Source organism: Neolamprologus brichardi, chromosome 17, assembly GCF_056152115.1.
Source record: "Neolamprologus brichardi isolate AB-2024 chromosome 17, ASM5615211v1, whole genome shotgun sequence".
Lineage (NCBI taxonomy): Eukaryota > Metazoa > Chordata > Actinopteri > Cichliformes > Cichlidae > Neolamprologus > Neolamprologus brichardi.
In genome coordinates, this window is record NC_142120.1 from 19620991 (window position 1) to 19640978 (window position 19988).

The window sequence follows — 19988 nt, forward strand, 5'->3', positions numbered from 1 at the left end:
CTTCAGCGGCAAATCTAATTAAAGGAACGTCAAGGAAACTCAACAACAGTGACGAGAAACTCTAAACTCCTGAGAGATTACCGGTATTGGAATCATCACAGTGTCACTGTTAATGGGCTGTGTGTGTGTGTGTTCTTACAGTGTTCAGAAGCTTGGTGAGTTTCTACAGAGTGATGAAATTGGAGACGACAGCTGGAGAAATGGTGACATATCTGTTTCCTTCGAAGCTGGAAAGAAACCCATGGGGATGGTGAGTTACGATACCAGATCAATAAAAAAGACCAATTAGGAAAAGTGCAAAAGTAACAGTTTGTATTTTTGACTGCTACACCTCTGAGCCTGTTTGGGGTATTTGAACATTTTACCACTCAGTGAAATGCAGGCCTAATCGTGTGGCTGTCTGAGTCTTTAGTCGCTTAGTGTCTGGTCTGCAGTGGGATTATCACTGTTTGTGTTCAAATGGACAGTCAGACCACAAAGCTGAGTGACTCACATGATTCATTAGAGCTGTAATGGTTTTCAGATAGGATTGTAGCAGGAAATTAAAAAAACAGCATACCCATTTATGACATATTTTTTCGACTCATTTTATTCTCACTCAAAATCAGCTAAAATTAGACAACATAGAAAATAAAACCCCGTAACAGTAATACCGGATTTTGTTTTCATCTCCATTATCATTTTATCGCCTCTACTTAATGTTAAAAACACATTTTTTTGACATTCTTTAGCAACTAAACTTCTTATGTCTGGAAACTAAGCAGCAGTCATGGGGTGTTTACTAAATGTAAGACCAAAGTGGAGATATTTGGCCATAAACGTAGCATGTCAGCTCAAACGCCTCATACCAACTGTCTGCACGATGGTGGAGAGATTATGATTTGGTATTGTTTTCTAACCACAGCACCTGGGCACCTTGCAGTCACTGAGTACATCATGATCTTCTCTGCACACCAAAATGTTCTAGAGTCAGATGTGAGGGCCTTTGCCTGACAACTAAAGCTTAACCCACAGAAATTGACTGTTACCTGCTTCCTAGTATCTCCAATGACATCAATCACATGCCCTTTTCTAGCTGGTCCATAATCCTCTGTTACGTAGCCAATATGGAGATCTTTGAGAGTGAAAAGTGTGACTTTCATGGATACAGCATCCTGGTACTTGGAGTACACTCACATACTGTAGCCTGACTACATCTTCTTGATGAATGTGTGAATACTTTTACTTTTGTGTGGAGATTTTAGTTGTGGAACTTCACGTGCAATTCAGAAACACTGATGAACTTTGTTTTTGTATCTGGATCATAAAATAATGAGGACTGAGTCCATTGGGGAAACGTTTTCTGCTTCCAGAGGAAGTACAGCAGATGCAGAAAAGTCGTATGTTTATTATCAAACGCTCACTCCCGTCTCTCCCTTTTTCTTTCGGTTGTCCCTCTCAAGACCAAAGCCATCAACAGGAAGCAGCCAATGCGCTACCAAATGGACAACTATGAGCAGCCAACCAGGCGACAGATGAGACCCTCGGAGACAGAGGATGTGGCTGTAAAGGTCAGGCTCAAAGTTTATGTGTTAGGGGAATGTTTACAGGGGTGTAGGTTAGATAGAGGCTATGATCACATGTAAAGTGCAACACATGGACCCACATCTGCCCATTTATCAATGAACTTTTTGTTTTTTTTGGCAGCTTTAGAGGAACTGGCTGTGGTTTAATTTGTAGTAATGGACACCTCTGACTTTCCAGAGCTGTAGATGTGGGATAAAGAAAGTAGATGATGGGACTGGAAAGACATCCTTAGTATCGGAGCAGAAACCATTGTCTTGATATCTAACCCACTGGTGTCTTGGAGGGTTTTCAGCATGTGACACTAAGAGTGAGGGTTATGAGCAACACATTTAGGTGCAATGAACTCAGTTGTCCAGACTGACAGTTCCCTTTTAAAGGTAAATAGTCTTTTGAGGATGGTTATGCTTAGATGCAGAAGAAAGGTTTCTGTTTTGATGGGAATAAAGAGAGAGGAAACTCATTCAGCCGCGTTATTGGCTGCCTGTTCAAGGCAGGTGCAGGATTTCCCTGACAAACACACCTGGAGAGCGGACAGCAGACACGATAAAAGCACCATTTTGAGAAAAAGCATCAGATGGATAAGCACAGAAGGGCTGCGTGCTGTTGCTGCCACTTATCTCACTTTTATGAGCAGCTGTTTCATATCTTTATTGTTTATGCGTCCATGGGTTTTTGCCTGCAATCATACATGCGACATGCGTGTGTGCACATACTCTCACTCCTCTAAGGAAGTGCAGGATTCACATGAGAATTTGTTGTCCCTTAAAGGGCCTTGTGGATGTTTCCAAGGTTTTCTCAGCCCCTCTGTGAAGACTCCTCTTCCTGTCCCATCCCTGTGGAGTGACGCTATTCTCCAGATGGCAGACCCCCAATTAGAGCGGTAGCTTTTCCATGCTTGACACAGACCTTGTTGACTTATCAGTGTAAAACTTGTTTGTTATGCATTACACACACCCACATATACAAGGTTATGGCCATTTAAAGGAGTCCTAGTTTGCCTTTGCTTTTCCTTTTTCTATCAGATATGTATTTTGGTGGATGCTCATGTTAAACATGGCCAACCAACCAGCCATCCAAACTCCACACAGAAGGGTTTCTGTGTGGAGATCCAGATCCAGGAAAATCCGGACAGATTGCAGATATAGCATTAATGTTTGTGTAGTTCCCCTAAAATTCTGTGAATAGAGGAAATAGAAGCTTTTGTCTTCATCATACAGGCTTTAAATCAGTCTTTTGTTTTGTTCACTGTCATATTTACATATCATCAGGCCCATTTCCTGCAGCTGCACATTTTCTATTAAATATTTTGACTACATTTATCTGCTCTCAGCAAAATCTCATCTTTTTATTTTCACTCCCCTTTTTGCACATCTCCTCTCCCTGTCCTTTCTCCTTCCTCCCTTGTCAAATTGTTGATAGTATCTTAACTTGCTTTCCATTTTTATATACCTCATCCTGCTTTTTGTAATCTTGGTTGTTTACTTTTGCTCAGGAGCATGGACATACATCTGAGATTTCCCATGTGTGTTTTGGTGGTCATGCATGAACAGCCTGCTCAGTTGAGGTGTATTTATTTCTTAGTCACTCAGTGTAAAACAATGTCTAAATATTATAATCTTTATTTTTGGTGCTATAATCTTTTAAAAGAAATCTTTCATCATCTTATGATGCTCTTATATTCTTGATTCCTTTGGGATCTGGTCATCGGGAAAAGGAAGCTTTGAAGAAAGTTTGCAATTCAGGGGGTGTCCCGGCATAAAATAATAAAAATAAATAAATGCAACAGATGGGAGTAATGTAAACAGACTCCATGCATGAAGGGATGTAGACGAGGGATTAGATACACAAGTCTGTTACGTGCTGATCGGCGGGTTTCTGGACACAAATAATGAAGCTTTCAAAAATAAATTTCATTGATAGTGGAGCTTAAATTTAAGACTTCTTCCATTTAATCTTGCTTTAATGCCATGTCGTGAAGAAGCATTGTGTATTAAATCTTTCAGATTTAATACACAAGCTGTAAAACATGTGTCGTGGGACCAAAGAACAACTTGTTTGGATGGTGAACTTATCGGAAACCATGAATACATACTGTATATTATATAGCCTGTCAGGCCTTTTAATGCAAACCTGTGATTTTTTGGCTGCATCGATAACACTGACTGTAATCTCCTACTGAAGTGTGAGTGGATCGGGCCTTCACACATCTTGCACTGACAAAACAGAGCTGTTGCACCTGTCCCTCTTGTGTAACAGATTTTTATTTGTCAGCAATCACCAAAGTGAACTTGATGTGAAATGCGTCACAGGATGACATTTGGTTTGGTGTCCCTCATGCCACGAGCCCAGTGTGTGTGTGTTATCTCAGCAGTGTTCACTGCAATGCACTTACTGTTAGCATTTCTTAAACTCTGGATCAGGGCGTAAAGTGGGTCATGTCCTTTGCTCCAATGGGTTCACACGTAACAAGAAAACAGCACGTATTCATGTTGCATAATGGGAATTTACTGAGAGTCATGTGCTGGGAAAAAAAGCACTTTAGCGCACTTTAGTAGTATAACTCTTTTGTTACCTCATGATTTTTTATTTTTTATTTCTCTGTGTAGGTCACTGGTGGATCCTTCACCTGGGGAAATAACCTGTTGACACTGTCGGACATCAACATCCGGATCCCAACAGGTAAGACTAGACGACAGGTAGAATACTTTAAAGTTCAGGTTTATATAAGGAGAAACTCTAGTATGTGGCAATGGAAATTTTATTTATGTTGCATATTTCATCATATATAAATGCAATATGCTCAAAACATAAGAGGTTTACAATGCCTTAAGAGTGTAAACCTACACAGCTATTAAGTGAAAGCTTGTAGAAATAAAAAGGGTTTAAAATATGTTATATATGATACATCAGACCTAATCATTTCTGTCCTGTACCCAAACTTGCTGATTCTTCTCCTCATACTCTTCCTTTCTTTTAATTCTCTTAGATGTTGTGACATTTGAGGTTTGTTCTTCAACAGTTAGATTTGGTGAACTTCAAAGCTCTGTTTTTGGGACCTGTTTTATTTTATATGTCACTTTATAGGCTACAAGCATAATGTTGCCTTAATATTTTAGCAGTTGATTTTTACTTTCTTTTATTTTACTAATCTTTTGGTTACATATCCATATTTGATGTGTATCATATTTTCTCTTTAATGTTTTGTTATGTGGATATTTGTCAGACCCAATTCTTTTAGAATTTGCTATATAAAAACACTTGATTTTATATGATATACGGTGCTTAACAAATGAATTAGACCACCTGTCATGTAAACAGGAAAACACAAATATTTTAGAAATCTATAGGTAAACATTATGTTGTTATGTGTTAGACAAATAATACTGAATTTATGTTTTTATACCCATATTTAAGCTGGCATACCATTTCACCAATGAAATGATTTTTCTGTTCAGGTTAATTTAAGAAGGAAAAAAAAATATTATTATTACATTTATTCATTTTTTTAAAAATGTGACAAACTTTTTTGCTTTAAAAAAATTAAAACTGTAAATATGAAAAAAATGAACAACATGACCTATTTTACCATTAAAAATATAATTTTGATTAAAGAGTTTGTGCACACTGGTGGATTAACCATTAGAGAAACTGTAAATTGAGGTTAGTTTTGGCACAAACCTTATATTCGGTGGCGGTCTAAAATTTGTTAAGAATTTTATAACATTAAATGCTGCTTTGCATATTAAAGCAGTATCAGTGTTTAAATAAATACATGCAATCACAGCCAGATACTGACTCTGCCAAGTGTTTTAAATTTAGAAGCATACATCCACAGGGAAGGATCTTCTCACTCATATCATTGCGTATTTTAATACATCTGCTGCCTTTCACTTTCTTATGGTGGCTCTGTTCTCTGTAACGTTTCTTTTCTTGTTTTAAAATCTAGTTTTTGAGATTTAAGATAACAGTAAGTTTTGAGCTTGTCTTTCTTTACTGTTTCAGTGTGACAAACACTGTTTTAGTATATGTGACGCTGCTGTTACACCGAGAGCTGCGGTAATTCTGCACTCCTGTAACTGAAACACTGAGTGTCAGGAGACCATGTTGATGAAGCTGTTAACAAATAGACTTTATAGTATGTCTTACACGCACACAGAACCAAAATCATGAACATTTAAATATTAAAAGGTTACAGTGTGCCTTACTCTGTAATAAAGTAGCATCCACCAGATACATTTAGCTAGAGTTAAAGGCAAGGTTAGGTTTGGGTTCAGGTCACGCCCACCCCCTTTTTATACAACTACCCCCACATTAAAAATCTTTCGTCTGACAAATGTAATCGTCAAACGTATGAATCTTAATCTGAGAATCAGTTCCAGACCTTTTGCTGCCATCGATCGTACATTTTCTCAGTCTAAACTAAATTTGTTTTCTATGCGCAGTTGTGAATAACATCTGTGAGATTTGAAAATCATTGTTTTCATTTAGATTTTCCACAGCCTCCCAACTTGTTTTTAAAACAGGTGTTACACTTCATCGTCTGCAATCGTGGAAAAATGAAGCTTTCACATAACTCTATGCAGTCATCTGAAAAACTAAGTACTAAGTACACTGCATGATTCAAAAGCTTGTAGGGTAGGATTTCAGTCAGGGTGACTTTCAGTGGTGCAAACTTTAGCTGTCGGACACATGGCCTCACATTTGACTCTACAATACTTTTGCATACAGAAGATTTCATGGTTGACTCAGTAAGTGCAAGGTGCTGGTATGAAGTGTATGTGCTGACATGCTGTGGTGCTGTGCATTATGTCCAAACATCTCCACATTGTTTGTTCAGATGTAACATTACAATCATTCCAAACCACCATGCCTCTTCAGTATTTGGCTGATTGTTTTGTCATGAATTTTAACTAAGGCCTGTCGAGTTTGAGATGTAGGTCTTTGATTTTTTGGAATTTCTCTGAGTATTGCATAGTTTGAATTTTCTGAGATGTCCCCTCCTGGGAAGATTTGGGCATTGTGTTAACACGCACCAGCAAACTATCACAACATCTACTTTTCATTAGCTAAACCTGGCTCATGCTTACCCTCTTAACTGCTATGGAAGCAGTAAAGGTTTTTTTTAGTTCGTTACGTGACTGCAAAGAGTCTGTTTAGCATGTGGCTAAAAGAACACCTAATACTTTCTCCACATGGGTCACCAGTGAAATGGTGGCTTTAGGAGATCAACTGAGTTTCTAGGTAGTTTACCATCACCACCTTTTTCATTTCATTCTATCTCAGGTCAGCTGACAATGATCGTGGGCCAGGTGGGTTGTGGGAAATCCTCCCTGCTGCTGGCCATGCTTGGAGAAATGCAAGCCATCGAGGGGGGAGTCTACTGGAGCAAGTAAGAAAATATTTTATAAGTACTTAGTATCTCATGTGATATGCAAGAATCTGTTAAATGTAACAGAGGATCCAAAGCTGGTGGATTAATAATAAATAAATACAGTAGCTGTTTTGGTGTGCTGCAAATAATTAAATAGAGGAAGTGGAACCCATGTTCTAAAAGCTTTGAATTTGTATTATTTTTTTTAATGTATCAGAATGATAATCTCATATTTCTCATTGTATTTTGTTTAGTCAACATTTAAGTACTTTCAGTTGTTTTTGTTTCACGCCATTTTTATTTTACGCATCTGGCCGCATATGGTACGTCTTCATGATGGACCATGATTGGGAACAAATGTAAACTAATAATATCTTGTCTGTGCACAGAGTAATGCTGACAGTAACGAGAAGAATCAATTACTGGCTCGTTAGTGTCAAACGTCCAGCAGCGACTATCACTGTCATTTAATTTGCCGCTCTCGTGGTCATCTGGGATCTGTCAGCTTCTCCTCTGGAAAGCTTTCCATTTATAAAATCAATTATGGAGGACTCAGTTAGAGTCAAACAATGATGTGTAAAAGCATTATGTTCTCCCCGAGTTTAATGTAATTGCCATTCATTCGCTAAAATATGGGGGATATTGAGTTACACCAAAGATGCTTTCATTCATTTTATTATTTAATTAAACTGCAAAAGACAAACTGGTTATGCAGCCTCACAAACCATAAATGACACTGGCTGAATCAATTACGAGGAGGATATTTGGTAATAAGCAGATCTCATAGCTTCATAGCCTGAAGGTGATTCTGCTTTCACTTTCAGGAATGAGCCATTTCTACGACACATAGAGGTCAGCTGTGTTTGTCGTCTCTGGACATTTTATTATTAGAGAAAAGGACTTCCTGGTTTCTACTGTGTCTTATGCTAATTGAAGAGAAGTTCTGAGATAACACTGGTCATTTGTAACATCTCAGCTGATTCCATAATTGTGATCAGTTTTTCTCAATGTCCTGACAGTTCCACACTTTTAGTGGTTCACTCAGGAGTTTCACCCACAGTAAGGTGTTAAAATTGGGAGGTTACTTGAATAAACGTAAGTGTTTATGTAGAGCTGTGGTCAGAAATTTAGGCCTGTTAACTTCTCATTAGTTATCATGATTGACCACAACTAAAGTCATTAAAGAAATTAAAGAAGTCATTTAAAAAGCCCCAAATACCATGACATACACAGATTTTTAGTGTGCAATGTGAAGCTGGAAATGGAAACAAAAGGTCGCTGTAGGTGTCTGCAGTGTGCGCCGTCATATTAGATAACTGTCCTGTGACTACGACTCCTTTTCTTTCTGTAATTCAAGTTTCAGTTGCTTTTTTTTAGAGGATTTTTGAATTTCTATCACCTATATTTCTGTCTTTATATTCTTATATTCTCTTTGCACACTAACCAGTGTGTGTGTGTGGTTGTGTGTGTGTGTGTGTGTGTGTGTGGTTGTGTGTGTGTGGTTTCTTTCCCTTTACCTTCTGCTTTCTTGCCATATCAGGCAGCCTGATTGTGAGGTGATCCACGAGGGGAACATAAGGTACCTTCTCTCTGGTCTACAGTCATTTAAACACAGACTGTAAATACTCAGGCTTGAAAATAGGTACTATTTTCTCACTTGCATACCCTCATGTTATTTTAAAGGGGTGTATTGGCAAAAGCATGAGTATCTTCTTGGTGTTAAATTAGTTTATTAGTCCTAATTAGTCCTCACTGAGCACAGCATTTCCCCATCAGTTTAATATAAAGAAGTTACAAATCATTCCATATCATTTTTTTATGCCTTTCAACGTTTACATTTAGCCATTTGGATGATTTTTTTTTTTTATCGCTCATCGTGTGTTATGAAGGTTAAGTAAGTAAATCGTATTAGGAAGTAATCTGAAGGTTTGATCGGCTGTGGTTCATGAGCCCTACAGAAGCCAGTGCTGATATTGGGTAAAGCAGTTTCTGTGTTTACCAAGGACACTTTCTATCTGGTGTTTGCTGAGTTAGTGCAAAATTGTACTGAAATTCAGAAAAGAACCATGTGGACATGCACAGCTATCATTGAGAGTTTTTACTCTAAAATCTGCTGCACGTTTGTACTGAGTGGCAGCACTGAGGTTTATCCTGAAGTTGGAGAGTGAGGTTAATATTGGAGATCTGTGGAAGGCACATAATTATCAGTACATTCATATTTCTCTCAAATGTTGAAGGAACACAATTTTTATCCTTACATTAGGATATCTGATGCTCTTGGCTGATGATGGCCTCAGAGGAATGAGACATTCACTGTTTGGTTCTGCTTTGATGCAGAGACATTAATCAGTCTGAATGTTGTAGCAGGATAGGTACAGCATTCAGACTGTATCGTCGTAACACATGCCTTATGCATCGATTACTTCATGTTATTCAGTGGTTAAACTGATTTCCATGAGCCAAGAGAACCAGTACAGAAGTTTAACACACTGAAAGCTCTTAGAGTGACCAAACCATCTGAGAAGGGTCTTAAACTTGCGTAACTCTTGCCGCTGTTGTAATGTTTTTGTAATGTTATAAGACTAATCTAAAAATATAAAATTGTTACATTGCAGTGTTACATATTGAGAAACTAACTGCAAGAGAAGATAATTTATGCGTTATTTAATTTCTTACAGCTTACAGCTGTTTAAAATAAAGATAAACACAACAAACATAATAAATAACATACACCACGTACGAAACTCAAAAGTATAAATGCTGTCCTCTCTGCAGCCTCTACACTGTAAAACATGATGCTTTTAAACTTTTCTCTTTTTTTCAAAGCTAATTTGGTTTTACTCATTTTTCATGTCTTGTTAAACTGTAGATGTAACAGTAAAATCAAATATTCATTGACATGCAAGAAACATCTATGCATATTTATTACATCAATCATTATATTGATTTTGATTAAACTGAACACGTCATTATTCTATAGGTTTATACACCACAGTGTTGCACTATTTTTCTTTGTTCTAGCACTCCTCTTGCCAGATTCTCACTCACTATTTTTAAATATATTAGCTGACTTTTGTGTATGACTTTTGACAACCATGTAATTTTTGAAATGTATACCTTTAAACTCTACTCTACTAACTCTATTACTAGTCCTCCAATAGTACTGGAGCTGGAGAACAAGAAACAGTACATCCTTAAAGTAACACTGAAAATGTTTCTGAGCTTAAATTAGCATGAGAGGGTTGGATACTTTTTAAAGTGCAGTCAGGGCGTATTTAATGCTGCACGTCCTTCTGTAAATAGGCTTGATTTAGCAGTTTGATCGAAGATTCTCTGTTTGTTGAAGGCTCTTCTGTGCTCGTTTAAGCTGGGATATGATTCTTACACAAACACGCTCTCGGTCGCAGAAAATACACGACCTCATTGTCAAGGAAGCCACAAAACCTAATTATCACGGACAGACAATGACTGCATCACTTACACAGCCCTTCTTTTCTGGGTGGGAAGGTTAATTCAGTTAACAGCTGGCAGGCTGGGGTTTGACATGACGACGTGGCTCTTCCATTTGTTTTCATGTTTTTTTTCTTCTTCGTGCTTTTGGTTTTCCTCCTTAAAAAACGAAGCAGCAGCTCATCTTTTGTGTTTTGTTATCGCTTTGCTTTTGTTGCGGTGGTCTTGTCCTTGTGTTCACACGTAAGCGCAAATATACATGCAGTGGACGGCAGTAGGCTAATTCTAACACACTGACTTTGACAGTTGGTCAGAGGCAGAGGAGTCTGACGAAGACATCAGGAGGTACTCGCTCTTCTTCTGGTCTCGACCTCAGAATGATGTGACCCTTTGACCCCTCAGTCTCACCTCCTCCTCTTCTTTCTCCTCTGCTTCTCCTCCTCTTTCAGTTTTAACTCCATTTGTCATTGTTACTGTGCCTCAGAAGAAGTTGCCATTTTGCAAATAGCCAGGTTGTTGTTCTTGAACACATACATATAAGCTGTCTTTTTCTATATAAATCAATATTATATAGTGTTAGTCATAGACAAAAAACATAATTCTTTAGTGAATACACAGCTTATAATACTGAAATTAAAAAGCAATGCAAGGTTGCCAGTTTATTAATGCAATATTATTTTACTTTTATGGATTTTTTCTTTTGCTTTGTAAAGAGGTAAAAAGTCCAGTAAGCGTTTCATTATTTTAACTTTTTAAATATAGAGATTTTCTTTATCTAATGCTTATGAGGACTTGAAATGTGATTGAAGTTCTTAAACCTGAACCAAGTTCAATAAGAGAGCAGCTTAATGAGGAGCCACAGATGGATCACTTATTGGTTTATTCTGTCTTTCTTGAATGATTTTGCTACATCAGGTCATATTGTGTGTGTTCAAGACCATCAGCCTTCAGAGAGTGTTCTGCTCATTGTGTTGCTCTTTGTTCACGTGTCGTGTGTTGTTTTTGTTTTTATTGCTGGGAGTCATTGGACCCCCCCCCCCCCCCCCCCTTCAAAAAAACAAACAAACAAATAAACAGACTATAAACTGACTTTCTGATGCAATTGCAATATTTCTGCTAGAAGATAGCACCAAAAAAGAAAACGGAAGCTGGCCACTTTATTACTTTCTTTCTCCAAAAAAGTTTATTTATAATAGCAGTTTGTTGACATTGGCAGTTGGATGACAGACCTCTCAATCTAAAGGCTTCAGATCAAAAAATATACATGTGGAGGCTTTGAGGAAGACTTTGTTGGAAAGAAGATTAATTTTCTTATGATTTGAGGGTAATATGATGGTTTTAGAATAAAAATTGTAGGCATGCCAACAGGTTCAAAAGAAAATTTTAATTAGAACTTTTTTCCCCTTTTTTGTCTGTTAATTAGCCCACTGGAGCCTTCTCATTCCCTCAAGCATTTTAGGAATTTTGTAAAATCTAGATTATAAAAATAAATAAAAGTATTAGACTCATAGCCTTGCTAGTTGATTTAAAGTTTTAACAACCAACCTGTGTCAGAGGAACAAGGCCAGAGAAAGAAAAACCACAGCTGAAGGATACCCCAACCATAAATATGAAAAAATGAGATGAGAAATGGGATTTTTTTTTGGACAAATTGTTAGATAATTAAAAAATGGTATGCAAAAACTAGAAATGTTTGCACACTGGTGACTTTCATTTTCAGGCTTTGAATGGTGTTTCCAGTTTTGGATGTATGACAGCTCATACTGGGATTATTTGCTTTACATAATCCCATCAATTACTAAATTTAAGATGAAATCAGCAGCTGGGAGCAAAGATGTATTGTTCCCTCTTAGCCAACCTCAGGCACCCCTTAACCAACACCTCATGACATGTAGATAATCAGTAATTAAGCCTAAGCAGCACCCAAAGACTCCTTACACTGCCACCTCAAGGAGCCATCTTGAGGTGGCTTTCCAACAGGGTCTACATTTCATCTATACCTCTGAATATGCACAATTTAAGACAGTACAGTTCTGAGAAATGGCTGAATTCGGGCATCTTACACGATTATATATATTACTTACTATACAGTCAGTTTTTACCGGAAAAACAACTTTTGGAGACAAAATGTTAGAAAATTGTCATCATCACAGCTCTCTGACCTCGTTAACGACTTCACACCAGAGCGGGTCTCGGCTCAGACTCCCAGCAGTGGCTTTTGACGTGTTGATGTTTGTATTCATGATTGTGTTGCTGTAGATGATGTCATGTTGTTGTTTTTTTATCATTATTAACTGTTGATAATTTGCAGCTCATCATTAACCTCATCCAAGACCGTCATATTTATCCCTCATATCTGACAAGTTGTTTTTACATTGCAGTGGAGTTTGACAGATTTACAAACATAATCCTCCCTCTCTTCCTCCTCGTTTTGTTTTTGTTTTTATGTTTGGGTCCCACTTTCATAAAGCTGATCAGAACAGGACTACTGATCTTATGTTAGCTTTTGCCTTTAGATACAGCAAAAAGCTACATACTGATAACTGTAAATAAAGCTGTGATGTTGTATTATGGTGCTGAATTCAATGGAGAGGTTTTAGAGAACAAAAATAAATTTCCAGACTAAACTTAAAAATTTATATTTAAAACGTAATGTTGGAATTAAACACTAGTATTTTTATTTGTTCAAGAAACCAGATTGCTTTACTTTTTTTAGGTTAGCTTTTCCTTAGTGGATGACTTATTATATTAATAACTAAATACTTTAACAATCATAAGGATGCTGAACTGTAAGCAACATTGCTGTGAAGGTGGATCAGTATCCCTGCTCTTTAAAGCTTTATGAATCCATGACCTGCATTTTTTACCTGGTATCTTTTTGCCTCTATTTCCCGTGGTGCACACAGCAAGAACAGAAACTCTGTTGCCTACGCTGCCCAGAAGTCCTGGCTGCTCAACGCTACTGTGGAGGAAAACATCACCTTTGGTAGTCCATTCAACAAACAGCGGTGAGAACCCCACAGCTCACAGTTACAGCTCACCTCAGCGGTGCTTTGTGTTCTGATGTGATGCACATTGAGAGCTTTCCTGACCTGTTCGTGGGTGTTTTTCAGGTACAAAGCAGTGATTGACGCCTGCTCTCTGCAGCCAGACATTGACCTGCTGCCATTCGGAGACCAGACTGAGATTGGAGAGAGAGTATGCAAGTTTTTAATTTGCCTTAAAAAAAAACCCATAATCACATAAAGGGATTTAATTTATCTGTTTCTGTGTCAGGGCATCAACCTGAGTGGAGGGCAGAGGCAGAGAATCTGTGTGGCCAGAGCTTTGTACCAAAACACCAACATCGTTTTCTTGGTAAGCTTAAAATTTTCCTTCCCTTAAACTGTCTTTTTAATGTTCAAAACATTGGAAACCCTGCTGAGTTCTGTCCTTTTTTTCCTTTTTACAATGTGCAATTTGAATTTTTTTTAATGTAAAATAAAGACTTTTACTCCTAATTTGTAGCCAAATTAGATAATGCCATTTCTTTACAAGATTAAGTTCTGTAGTATTCTAACCTTCCCTTTTTTATATAATTAAATGTATCATTGCAGTGATGTATTATGTGACACACAGTACATTGTGGCCGTTGGGATAATGACAGTGAATGCTGTCATTTGTTTATCTGTCTGAGTAGTTGTGTAATTTCCTGCTGCCACCTCGATTTTTAGTCCATTAGCAAGCATACATTCCTCATTAAAATCCATCAGTGGAATTCCTTTATACACTCATGACCCTTTGTAATGTCTACGATGGTTGAGAAAAAAATGAAACGTATAATGAGGAGGGAATGTTTTTCTTTTGTGCTGTTCATATCTGATATCAGGGCTGGAATATATGCGTCATACACTCCCACATCGAAAGACATAAAACAGCCATAACACAGGCTTCATTAACACAGTATAAAACACACATTATAGCATCCGCCGTCCTGTTAGCACAAAGATTAATGGACATCTGGCTGTTATCCTGAGGAGTTTAACTTGTGATGAAGAGCTGGATATAATCAAAATTATCTCAGAAATGAGGTAGAACAGGTAGTACAGAGACACAGGGAGAATTTACTAACTTTTACATGGTGCGACTAATCATTTCTGCTTGGAAATTTCACATTACAGTTTTTTCCATCGTTTCATAAAGTATAAATATTTATTAACGGATTTACCTTTATTTAACCAGGAAGTCTAAGTGAGATTAAATGTCTTTTACAGAAGAGGAACCATGCAAACTGAATTTATATGAAAAATACAACCATGTCCAGTGTTGCAAGAAAATGCTGTACATAAATAGACTGAAAATAGACTGTACATAAAAAATGTACACACTGGTCCATGACCTTCTGTTTTGAAGCCTCGAATTGAGCATACTGACAGTCAACATTTTGGTTTCCAAAAGCCTGAAGTGATGACCTTTTGACATCACAGATTCACCCAGCCAACATAGATACATGCTAATAAAAGCTAACAAGTGGACAAGGCGGCATCCAAAGGTACTTGCCAGTCAAAGTAGTCTCTCCCCTCGTAATGGAAATTTAAAGACTGAGTTTCAATCGGAGAGTTTTTGTCCAGCTATCATAAAGAGAGAATCTCTCCACAGAAACCAAAATTGTCTTTTGTGACTCCACAGCTACTTGTAGGTGCTCTCTTTTCACAAGGGGTTGCCAAAGCAGGTAGCCCCCCAAAAATGCCTTTGCAGATATAACCCCAAAGGGGATTTGTGCCTCCAGCCAGAAGCAAACCAGTGACCTTTTACAGTACTTGCCAAAAAATATGACACCTCTCAACTAGCTTTAAAGTTAGCATAGTGTATGGAGCAAGCCTCTAGTGGCCATTTGAGGAACTGCATATTCTTGCACTTCCTGTTGGATTCATTTTCAGGTTAGAAACTTTCTGTTTGATTTTTAAAAAACTTTTCTCATGACAATTTTTTAAAAAATGAAAAAACAATCAATAGTAACATAGTACAGATAGTACAAAAATAGACTTTTCCAAGTAAGGGTCTGAGCATTAAGATATAGACCAGCGGTCCCCAACCCCCGGGCCTCGGACCGGTACCGGTCCGTGAGTCGTTTGGTACCAGGCCGCGAGAGTTGAGGCTCAGGTGTGAAATGTATGGTTTTCGGGGTTTTTATCGGTTTTCAGCGTTATTTTGTTATGGTTTTGATTGTTAACTCGGTTTTCCTGGGTCTTTTCATGTGAATAAATCTTCTTTTTTTCAGTTCCCGTACTAGTTTTATTTTGTTGCATTTATCCACAACACCTTAAAGGCCGGTCCGTGAAAATATTGTCAGGCATAAACCGGTCTGTGGCGCAAAAAAGGTTGGGGACCGCTGATATAGACTATTGTTTATATTCAAGAGACTTTTATCCACCACATCTCTAATTAAGGCTTTGTCTGTCATAAATCTGATATACATCAGATTTGCTTTTCATTTGAAAATAAACTCAATTTGAAAGTATTTTATGATCATGAATACTTCTCACGAAATGTGATCCTCCAGGTATTCACTTATGAGAGTGAAACATGACAGAGCAGAGGACATATGTGTCAGTGTTACAAATGTTAGTTTAAACCAGTTGATTACATAAGTATTCAGGACTAAACATTTTTAAACTGAATACGTATAAAAGCATTTCAGATTGAGAAAGTCATTCATCTGTCAGATTAACTGATATCCATGCTTCTCTCTTAAATCTTGCAGGATGATCCATTCTCAGCACTCGACATCCACCTCAGTGATCATTTGATGCAAGAAGGAATCCTTAAATTTCTGCAGGATGATAAACGAACCGTGGTTCTCGTCACCCACAAACTGCAATATCTTATACATGCAGACTGGGTAGGGCCTTCTGTTTGCAGGAACATACATGTCATAAATTTAGTTTTCATTGAGCCTTAACATTATATTGTGTGTTTTGTCCAGATTATAGCAATGAAGGATGGTACAGTCCTGCGGGAGGGAACTCTGAAGGACATTCAGACTCATGACATTGAACTTTATGACCACTGGAAAACCCTGATGAACAGGCAGGATCAAGGGCTGGAGAAGGTAAGGTATAAATCTGCAGCTAAGTGTTTATTAAAGCTTTCTGTCTACTCTAATGTTTCTCCTATGATATCCACTCCTCCGGTGTGTAGGACATTCAGCAGGACAGTCAAACAACACTTGAGAGGAAGACGCTGAGGAGAGCTTTCTACTCCAGAGAGGCCAAGAACCAAATAGATGATGAAGATGAAGGTGACAGAGTCCTTTTCAGAGTTTCCTCCCGAAAAGACATGATGACACATAGACATAGTGCCATCTTAGGGTTCATTGTCAAAGTTTGGTGGAGTGCTTGTTTCTCCAAAATATTCTAGATTTACTGTAGGAAATAACCAAAACATGTTAGTACTCAAAAGTACTTCTAGTATTTTAATTGAATGTAACCTAACACTATTTAGCACCATGGCATCTTTAATACCATCTGTGATGATTAAAATGGTTAATTTATAATCACCTTAAAATAAAAATGATATCTTCTAAATGTGATTTTATTCTAACAGAAGAAGAAGCCGAGGAGGAAGACGATGACAACTTTTCCACGACCACCAACAGAAGGTCAAAGATCCCGTGGAAGGTAATCCACTCATCTGCACAATGACATTTTCTCGTGATTTAAAGTGTTGTTAGCTACAAAAGAAAAATAACCTGAGCTAATTTACTGGACAGTTGTTTGGTGTGGTGTTAGTTACCTGCTACTATTTTTTTAGAGGAATAACAAGTTTGACCGACCAAATAACAGTGACTACTGCTTTTCTTACTATGATCCATGCTGCTCTCTCAGGTGTGCTGGTGTTACCTGTCTTCTGGGGGGTTCTTCATGGTCTTCCTCATGATTTTCTCTAAACTCCTCAAACACTCCGTCATTGTGGCGATCGATTACTGGTTGGCTAACTGGACGTCAAAAATCAATACCAGTACAGAAACAGGAACAGACATGTATATTAATGGAACCAGACTCATCAACACCACAGTGCAGGTACAATATGTCTGTCATGGGTTTTAATGGGTTTTATTGGGATTGTAATCGGTTTTATTAGGATTTTAATGAGTTTTATTGGGATAATGTATTAAAATCACTTATGAACTGAATCTCCTGTTGACTCTCTGAATGTTGCAGAGAGCATAATAAGGGAAAATATATACAAATTAAATGTACATTTTAACTGAATGATTAAAAATGCAGAGATCAGAAACCAGTTGGTGACATCACAGTGGCTCTATTTGTATTTTAAAAACATTTAATATTAGTTTCTGACATGTTGCTCTTGTTTCTCCATGGTGTGATTTCTGTCTTGTTGTGTGTCAGCGAGGGCAGGACTCCTACTATCTGCTAGTGTTCATCATCTTGTGCGCAGCTGGCATCACTTTATGCCTCATCACCTCCCTCACTGTGGAATTTCTTGGTCTTTCTGCAGCCACCAACCTGCACCACAACCTCCTCAACAAGATCATCCACGCTCCCATCAGGTACATAAAACAGAACAGCAACAAGACCAGAGTAAACATCTGTAAAAAAGCTCGAAGCTCATATTTAATCTTTTAAGCAAACCTACGTCTGCTTTTATAACCTGTTGGAAGTTGTTTTTGTCTTTTAAATGCTGAATTCTTAGTCTTTTAATCTATATGTGTTTACTTGGTAGTAAAGGTGTGTGTAAAAGTTGTATTTTTTATTTTACTTATAACCTGTGCTGTTTTTTTGCGCTGAAGCGAGAATGGACCCTGGAGGTGAAGCTGTGCATTTGCTGGTTAATTAGCGGTCTGAGTTTGAAGACTAACAAATATCCTAAAGAGTGAAGCCTTTACATGGGAGCTTCTTGATATGTGGATTAACCTTTTTAATAAATCTGCTGGCGGTTTTGATCCAGCACCTATGTCATTGTGCCATAGGGCTCACCTATGGCTGTAGGAAGTGCCCCAAATAATAATAATATTAAGACTGGCACTAGAAGACGCAGAACTGAGCTTTTTCTGAATGGTGTCATGGGTCACCCCTAACGATGGGGTGAAGGGTGCAGTCATTTAGAGTACTGTGCATCAAAAGGTAGTTTGAACTTCTGTGCAGGCGTTTTGGGTATGTTAGACTTGGAGGAGCAAGGACATGGATGAATTATCTCTGGGCTGGGTTGGAAAACGCCTCAGTGTGCTGTTGGAAGAGTAATATGTGGTGATGAATGGAAGAGAGTCAGGGGAGCGTTGATTGTATTTCCTCACATCACTTTTGTAAGTAGTAGAAAATCATCAGAATCAGAATACTTTATTGATCCCTCGGGGAAATTATGTAAAATGGATGGATGGATCTGCTGAACAGTGTGTTTTTGAGTGTGACTGGGGACTTTGGCGAACCATCCTCACACTTGAGCTGCATCTCTAAGGAAACAGTTGAGTAATGTGTGTGGCTGCACTTGTCCCGCTGTTCTTCGCTCATCATCGGTCTTCGTAATTGATGGAAAGTTTTCTGTTGCTCTTTCTGCAGCCTCCATCTCTTTTCTTCAGGATTACATAACCCTTCTTTAAACACCTCTCTCCACAGGTTCTTTGACATCACTCCTTTGGGGCAGATCCTCAACAGATTCTCAGCTGATACCAACATCATCGACCAGGTAAACTGATGAATATGCATAAGAGATAATGGACTCGAGGCCCATGTGGAAGCGCATACACAACTGCTGCACTGATCAGATGTTTTAATTATTATTCCTGGTTAGCCGTCAAAGTGAAGTTGTGATTTGTTTGTGTTTTGCTAAACTAAAAGAAGGAAGCAAACATGACTGAACTCCCACTTCCTCATTTCCTTTCATTGTAGCATATTCCTTCAACGCTGGAATCTTTGACGAGATCCACGCTGCTCTGTTTGTCAGGCATCGGGGTCATAGCCTCAATCACTCCTATTTTCCTGGTTGCCTTGGTTCCCCTGGCTGTGGCCTTCTACTTCATTCAGAAGTATTTCAGAGTCGCCTCCAAGTATGTCCACAGTGTATTTGTTGTAGCTGCAGTGCATAATTTTTCTATCTAAACAAATCAGGGAGTTTATTTAGATGCAGTGAGCTGAATCTCCTCACTGCAGGAAACAGGAAACATCAACTTGATGATTTATGGGAACATGAATTCTGAATGAGTACACCAGAGGACATCATGCAAATAGGATTCAGTGTGTAATATGCATGTGTACACTTGTGCATGGGAGATTTCATATGAAGTGATATGCATATGTAAAAACACCTCCTCTCAGGGACCTCCAAGACCTCGATGACTCAACACAGCTTCCTCTGCTCTGCCACTTCTCTGAGACTGCAGAAGGTCTCACCACCATACGAGCTTTCAGGTACATGTTTGTCTTTCATGCACTGAAATTTGCAACCCTTGTTTTTTTTCTAAAAATTGGTCAAAAAATGTGAAAGACGATTTTACGGCTGCTATTAAGAAGAGAGTTTCCATTGAGCTCTGCAGAAGATCATTCGTAAACAGAAGAAATCTAAACAGTGGTGAATTTTTTATATTCTTCAGTTCAAACTGGAA

The 19988-nt window shown here is 38.1% G+C and overlaps 1 protein-coding gene across 9 annotated transcripts in view; it reads left to right on the top strand.

The window, feature by feature from the left end:
- abcc9 (ATP binding cassette subfamily C member 9) overlaps positions 1–19988 on the top strand; it is a 69357-nt gene that overhangs the window by 24730 nt on the left and 24639 nt on the right. For 4 of the 9 annotated variants that reach the window (XR_015716696.1, XM_087831029.1, XM_087831028.1 and 1 more), the window contains 17 exons: positions 142–250; positions 1443–1550; positions 4173–4245; positions 6850–6955; positions 8478–8516; positions 13294–13395; positions 13501–13585; positions 13664–13744; positions 16131–16268; positions 16353–16478; positions 16568–16667; positions 16973–17046; positions 17254–17448; positions 17779–17939; positions 19003–19072; positions 19276–19433; positions 19702–19794. Coding sequence is in view for 6 of the 9 variants with exons in the window: in XM_087831029.1 (XP_087687155.1) it covers positions 142–250; positions 1443–1550; positions 4173–4245; positions 6850–6955; positions 8478–8516; positions 13294–13395; positions 13501–13585; positions 13664–13744; positions 16131–16268; positions 16353–16478; positions 16568–16667; positions 16973–17046; positions 17254–17448; positions 17779–17939; positions 19003–19072; positions 19276–19433; positions 19702–19794 (1818 nt within the window). In the remaining 3 variants the exon portion in view is untranslated. Of the gene's footprint in view, positions 1–141; positions 251–1442; positions 1551–4172; positions 4246–6849; positions 6956–8477; positions 8517–10693; positions 10733–13293; positions 13396–13500; positions 13586–13663; positions 13745–16130; positions 16269–16352; positions 16479–16567; positions 16668–16972; positions 17047–17253; positions 17449–17778; positions 17940–19002; positions 19073–19275; positions 19434–19701; positions 19795–19988 lie in introns of all 9 variants that reach the window. The other 5 variants (XR_015716697.1, XM_087831030.1, XR_015716698.1 and 2 more) reach the window with 3 other exon arrangements.